Source organism: Meleagris gallopavo, chromosome 24, assembly GCF_000146605.3.
Source record: "Meleagris gallopavo isolate NT-WF06-2002-E0010 breed Aviagen turkey brand Nicholas breeding stock chromosome 24, Turkey_5.1, whole genome shotgun sequence".
NCBI lineage: Eukaryota > Metazoa > Chordata > Aves > Galliformes > Phasianidae > Meleagris > Meleagris gallopavo.
In genome coordinates, this window is record NC_015034.2 from 161772 (window position 1) to 169010 (window position 7239).

The following is a 7239-nucleotide window of genomic DNA, read 5'->3' on the forward strand; positions in this document are numbered from 1 at the left end:
AAAAAAAAAGCAATGATTTCACTTCCCAGCCTCCAAAAACATCTTCACTTGCTGTGCTTGGTTGTTTTTTTTGTTTTGTTTCGGTTTTTTTTGCATTACAAACACATACAGGGTTTTATTTTGGGGCTTTCTGGTAACCCATCATCTTGTGGAATTGCAACACCAAGACCACAAGCAGTTAAGACTGTTACACGAAACTCCAAACGAGCAAATGATGCATCTTCCCCCCTCCCACCCCAAATCACTCCACAGGAGAGCTGGAAGCAGATCACCCTGCTGCTGCCCTGCCAACAAGGAAGATACAAAGGCAGCAGACAGCTCAGATTTCAAGTAAGAGAAAGCAGAAAGTTGCATCACAGCAACTGCAAGGCTTTGTCACTGACCTCAGCACCAGCAACTCCCTCAACTTCACATATTTTGCAGGTCTCCCTTTTAAGGCCTTAGTGTCATTACAGAAAGAGGAATTATTTTTGTCTTGTGCTTGCAATTGCTGCCCTCTAGTGCAGCAGCAACACCTCCTACAATTGTTACAGTGTCTAGTTGTCCACAACCGTGCAGAACACAGAGGGGAGGGACAGAACTACCAACAGGTGGTGAAGCTGAAGCTCGTTGCAGGTAACTTATGTCAAGGGCAGTACCTATGTGCCAAGTGTTCTAAACAACCACACAGCCAAACGTTGAGCAACTGCAATGCTGCTGCAACTCAGGTTCTCAACGTGAGCCACAGCAAAGAAAAAGAAAACCAAAAAACAAAAAAACAAGCACTGTTATGGACAGAGAGAGTTTATCTCCACTGGGCAGAGTAGTGAACTGCGTTCCTGGATGTCGCAGGTGACTTGAGATGACAGCAAGTCAAATTCAGACCAGTGCAGATGTTGGCACAGAGATGACAAACACCAGCTGGGGCCAGTTCCAGAGTGGATTGTCATGGCAGGAGATCCTGTTGCTTAGCAAAGTGATTTCACAAAGAAGAGGGGACCAGGACCCCTCTGTCCCAAAGTTTTAGTCATTAGTTAAGGAGCCTTAAGACAACTTGTCAAACTGCAGCAACAGGATGCGGTCAGGTCTTTAGAGATTCAGTCCCAGAGCTGTTTGGGGTTCAGAGGAAGCAGATGGAGTATTTTGTGCCAAATCTATAAAGAAAATTGCAACATAACGTCATCAGTTTCCATCAGGATGAAGGAATAGATAATCAAACATAACAGCAACAAAAATCCTAACCCTATAACTGATCCTTGGTAATGGGTAATTAGCACAGCCTGCTGACATCCATACCTTCATCACAAACAGAGAGCTTTTCCAACTCAGCTTCAAGCTCAGCATCTGAAATGGCTCCTGCAAATCCAGAATCCGGCTCCTTTTGGGGCACAGGGTGAAGGTGGACAGGCTCCTTAGCTGAGTCCTGAAGAAGGCTGTCCAGTTCCTTCTCCAGATCTTCGGAGTCCATCTCTGCCAATGAAAGAAAACATTGAGCTTCTGGCAGAATTAAGTATCACCTCCACAGATGGATTGAAGCTTAATGGAATTGTTATTGCTCCCCACCACCACTTCATTACTCGTAATAAGGAGCTCCTGGTGAGCCGTAGCTCCCTCTAACAGCAGTGGCAGGGACACGAGCAGAAGCTGAGAGCCCCAGAACTTACCTAAACCATTGACCCCTGCTCCAGCCAGAGTCTGGGCTACTTCATCTTGAGTATCACAAAGCTAGGGAGTAAAAAAAAAAAAAAAAAGTTTAGTATAAAATTGAAGTCACTCTTGTCTTCCTGTAATCCAGCTATGCCAAAAGTGGAAACAGCAAGTAATAAATACACCAGTAGTTGACCTCTTTTGCACTAATACCTGCTGCTTTTAGAAGTCCAACATGCCAAACTTCTCAATAGTAAAAACAGTAACGTGGAAGATGATTTAGTAAGTGCTACAAGAGGAAATAAACCTGAGAAGGGAAGATATCCCTCCAGTTGTAGCTATTTCACATAAGCAACAAGCTTACATCGAGCCTTATGCTAACAAAGCAAGGGACAGATGAAAACAGTTCATCTAGGAAATTTTAACAGCCTTTCAGCTCAGCAGCTGAAGTTACTACGCTTAAGTACATGGAACTGAAGAAATAATTCTCCTCCGTTTTCTACATCAGCTTATGCAGATTGCTCCCTGCACTTCCATTAGTTCAGAATACACTCTTCTTCTTCTTCTTCTCATTTCCAGGAGAGAAACATTTTCTAAGAGAGTTGCATGCTTGCACAACACTGCTAACTGAAGAGGTTGTGCTGTGGCCAGCAACAAATGCAATTACATAACACCAGACACAGACAGTTATTGGAATACCTCTGCCTTCTGATCTGAAAAGACCAAGAATAACTCCATCCGTTCTGATGATACACAAGGCAGAAACCAAGCAACAGCAGATGCTTCAAATTTGCTGGGCAAATCTGCTTATTATGCATTAAGTTCTTATTTATATATGTTCCTATTTCAGTACCTCTTGTATCTGATCTACCAGATTCTCTGCCTTCTCCACAGTGACATCCTTCATAGAGAGTTTCAAAGCACCCACACCAGCCTGATAGGCATTAAACACCTGGAAGAAAAAGAAATAGAAGCACAATGTTAACTAAAAGCAAACACTGGCAGCACCTCTCAGGACTCACTGCTCAAGCAGGACACTCATAGAGAAGCTCACACACAAAATAAGAGCCAGAAGCATTTCACTCAGAGCAATGCTCTGATATCAGAGCTGCTGCTTCCTAGAGCAGAGGATAAAGCCTCACCAGCTAGCTTGCACGCAGAGGAACAGGTAAAGCAGCACAAGGGGAAAGAATGGGGCTAGGCTGAGAAGTCCAACAGAACACTCTACCATCTGGTCAGTCTGGGAAGCGTAGATACGATCCAAGATCCCCTGCACTGCATCCAGCTTGGAATGAAGCTCCTCAATGCGCCTTTCTGTCCTTCGTTTGGACTTCAGACATCTCAGTGCCTGCAGACATTGGGTACAAACAGACCTGGATCACAAACCAGGCAGCACTCAAAGGGAACAGAATAATCACCCCTGCACAACATGGCACGCGTAAAACTGCTGGTTTTAAGAACTAGATGTTCCCATTCTCTTCACCACATCATCATGGTCAGACAAAGCCATATCTTCACCCTCAGGAGACCTTTGGCCACAGAGACACTCTTCACACTCCTGAGATAAACCTTACCACACCAAACCTGGTCATCATCTGTAGTAACGAAGCAGCCCCAAGGCATTCAGAATGTCCTACTCCTCCTAAATAGACCATCACTTACCAGTTGCTTTTTCCCAGCTCTACAAGCATTCCGGGCATCTTCTTTACATCTGTACAGATGCAATAAGAAAAAGATATATAGATAGATATTATTCCTTTGCAAGCAGCAGTAGTTTGTGTTTCTTCTTTATAAATAAAATTTAGAATTAGCAGCCACCTTCACTTCCTTGCTCTAACACACAGCAAGTGACCAAGTACCCATGTATTTCAGATACAGCAGCCCTCAGGCCATGCCTGCTTTTCACAAGTAGCCCTTGGAAGTATTTCAGATCATTGCAAAGCTTCTGACATCCATTCACTGCATACAGTTTTCATAGGGGCAAGAAACAAGACTAGAAAACCTGCCCTACTGCATTACTGAAGATATTATGTGTAAAAATGGGAAAGAACAAGAAGGCAGCTTTGTTCTTAACTACCTAACAGGGGTGGAGAGTTCTGCATCACATGGAAGTTCTTCCCACCACCCATCCCCAAATTACTTCTCTGCTTCCTGGGAAAGGGACTCCACCTTCTGTGACAGCAGCTGTTCACTTTGCATCAGCTGATAGACTCCGATGTCCACATCATTCATTGGAGAGACTTTGGCATGAAGTCCTCTGGCAAACTTCACTATCTAAAGGAAAAGCAGCAGCACGCACTCAATTCATTCATCTCCACCATTTGTGCCTGCACTGGAAATATTTTCATTCTAACAGAAAGAAAAGATGCTTTTACACCCATGGTTTTGTTTGAGTCTTGTAACAGAGCTCAGGAGCCATGCCAGTCATCACAAAGTTTGATATTAAATTAGATGGAATCCTGTCTTAATGAACAGCCCATCACATAAAGCTGTCCCAGTACTTTGAACAGCGTGGGGCAGCATCATGCTTCTGGGTTCTTCACTACAGAGCCACAGTGCCCAGCACTGCCAGCACACAGGGAGAGCAAAGCCTGCTCTGTGCTGCTGCTGGCAAACAGGAGAGCCTGGGCATGAGGAGAGAAACACCCATTCCAGCAGCATGAAACCATTTCAGTTTGGGTAGCTGGGAACAGCTGCCAACTGCATTATCTGCCAATCTGTAAGCCACGTGGGTAATATTACAGATGTTGGATGGCAGCACACAAAACTGAATCTCATCTGTTATCAGATTGTGGTGTTGGAGTGCACAGAATTGTTTTCCTCAAATAAAAATCGCACACCTTTGGCCAACAAAGTTCCTTCCAGCCAGATGAAACATAAGACAGGGATTACACCTCCCCAAAGCAGTCACCTTGACCCTGTACCTTCTCTCCATTCTGTTCCAGGATTGTGACTTTCTTTTCCTTTTGCAGCTGGAGCAGCAATAAATAGAATGTTCTTTCATCTGGACAAACACCAGCACAGAGGGAACGCAGCTCAGAGAGGGCAACGACGGGGTGAGATGAAAGCACAGAGTTCTGATACAGGCGATAAACTTCCTCTGCTTTCTCCTGGAAGGAAACAGGACAGCGTTCAGTTTCCTCTCAGCTATTTTTTAGCTCTAGGTGCCAAGCTGCACCTTCTTCCTCTCACACCAAAGGTAAAAAGTTAGGCACAGCTTGGGTCAGGCTGACCTGCAGAATGAGGCATAAAGAACTATAACACTGTTCCAATACAAGCAGGTGGGCGCTTCTACATTTTTCCTCCCCAGGGGTTTAAACCCCAAATGAACTTTTCTTTAATCCACACAACGAGCTGTACTCATTGAGTCATTTTCCTGTGTAAACAAGGGAAAAGCTTTCCCCATTCAAAGTGAGGAACTACAGAAACAACGCTTCCCATCAACTCCTGAGCTCTGCATCAAGGCATGTGATGTTCAGACACCTTTTGAAGCTTCCCCTTCCACACACACCCCCCCTCTGAAAGGAGTGTGCAATACCCACCCCTGAGGAAAGACACTGTATGCTATCAGAGTAACTACAAATAAAGGCATGCATCCAAAGAGCTCTTGCATTTCTTCCAGCCCCAGTCATCCAGAGGCCACCTGCACACAGCAGCAGTAAATCCTGGTGCTCATTTTAACAGCCACCAACAGAAAGGACCCCAGGATCCTGACTGCCAGCACAGCACTATTCAATTTAGGCTGCAAATTCCTCTTGTACACTGTACTTGCACCAACCCAAACCCAGAGGTCTCACAGCACACTTCTTGTCTTCCTGGGCAAGACAGCAAGCCTGCCCTCGCATTTCTTAGATGTTAGCAAGAAGTCAACACATTAGTTTAGAGGAACACCCGTAGATATGCTTCTGTACTCCTCAGGTGTAGGAAAGCCTGAAGGCGGTCCTTTTTCAACCCCAAACCTTCCTTGCTAGCACCTAAAACTGCTCTTTTATTTTTCTGAAGACACTCAGCAGCACTTACCTGAAGTAGCTCCACATAAATCAGAACTTCCTCCTCCTCAGGTACTTTGCTGTCACCCAGCACACTTGAGAGCGTCCACTTCAGGGGCTTCAGGATGAAGACTCCCACACCCCAGGAGATCCAACTGCTGTCCACACTGGCCATGAAGTCTGACTCCCTCTGCATCTTGCCACGTCTAGAGAAAAGCCATGCATGCAGAAATGAATACAGTCAGCTCTTCCACCAGCAGCAAGGATGGGTGCCAGCACAGAAAACAAAACAAAACAGCTTCTTCCAGGCTCACAGTTTCTGTGTTCTGTTACTTGAAACCACTGGGGCACTGAACAGAGAACCTGATGAGGAAGTTCAGTTGCAAATTTCATGTCTGCTTCATTTGTGCATTAAGTTGCAACAACAAAAAAAGAAAGGAACTCTCTGTATCTGAGAAATGTTATGTTGCACATGGATTCAGCTAACCACCGCTGTCCTTGAATATTTCAGGGTATCAGACTCAGGCTAGTTTCACAAGACAAAACACTTCATTGCAAGCATGAGTGTGCAAAACATCCCCACGTGCCCACGCAACCCCATACACCATCAGAGCCACTCATCACAGCAACCATCTGACAGAACGTAACCCCATTTAACACCGAGTCCCTTCCTGCTCCTACAAGTTCTCCCAGTGCAACACTTCCCTTGGTACTGCCCTCCCACAGCTCCTGCCAGCCCCAGTGCACATCCTTTGGGAAACCCCAAGCTCCTGACGTGCTGCTTCACCACCTCGTACAGAGCTCCCTCCTACACAACCCCACACTGACCTTTCTGTGTTCTCCCCTACTTTGCATGGCGCAAAACCTCTTCACACTCTTACATAACCCCCGTGCTTGGTTAGCACTCACGGGCACAACCACCCCTTCCAGGGGCAGCACCCTTAGGTCCCCCTGCACCCACTGCTTCTCCAGCACCTCAATGCACTCCCCCTGCCATGGATATAGCTGACATTCTCTCAAGCCCGTCTCGCTGCCTGGCACAACACAACTCTCCTTCCCTGCACGCACAAAGCTCCCCATATCTCAGCCCACCTACATAACAAGGGCCCCCCATACAGCCCCACTGTGGGGTGCGCCCCAACTCCAGGCACAGCCCCCTCCTACCCTCCAGAAGCAGCCCCTTAGCCATGCCCTGCATTTCACCCCAAGCCCCTCTCTGTCTGTGTACCCACTTAGGGCTCCTGGCTGTACCCGTCCATAGAATTATAGAACGGCCTGGGTTGCAGAGGACCACAATGCTCATCAGTTCCAACCCCCTGCTGTGTGCAGGTCGCCAACCAGCAGCCCAGGCTGCCCAGAGCCACATCCAGCCTGGCCCTGAATGCCTCCAGGGATGGGCATCCACAGCCTCCTTGGGCAACCTGTTCCATGCCTCAAGCCCCCATTGCACAGAGCTCCCCAGCTGCATCCCCTCCCTTATGTAGACCCCCCCCACTCTCCCCAGCTCAATTATCGGACGCAGGGAGACAACTCCAGGCACAGGATCTCCCCACACTGCAGCCCAAACTCACTGCTTCACTCCTGAGCCCACAGCTCTCACCCCCATCCCCAGCCCCATCGCCTC

At 47.0% G+C, this 7239-nt stretch overlaps 1 protein-coding gene across 1 annotated transcript; it reads right to left on the reverse strand.

Annotated features, from left to right (window-relative positions):
- Positions 1-68: 68 nt before the first annotated feature.
- On the reverse strand, positions 69-5844 carry CHMP7 (charged multivesicular body protein 7). Its single transcript, XM_003212414.4, has 9 exons — positions 5647-5844; positions 4551-4736; positions 3767-3900; positions 3289-3337; positions 2855-2974; positions 2480-2578; positions 1644-1704; positions 1276-1449; positions 69-1133 (listed from the first exon to the last, which is right to left on the reverse strand). Exons 1-9 carry the CDS (start codon positions 5809-5811, stop codon positions 1069-1071), a joined length of 1053 nt encoding a protein of 350 aa, XP_003212462.3. The 5' UTR covers positions 5812-5844; the 3' UTR covers positions 69-1068.
- Between the last annotated feature and the right edge of the window lie 1395 nt (positions 5845-7239).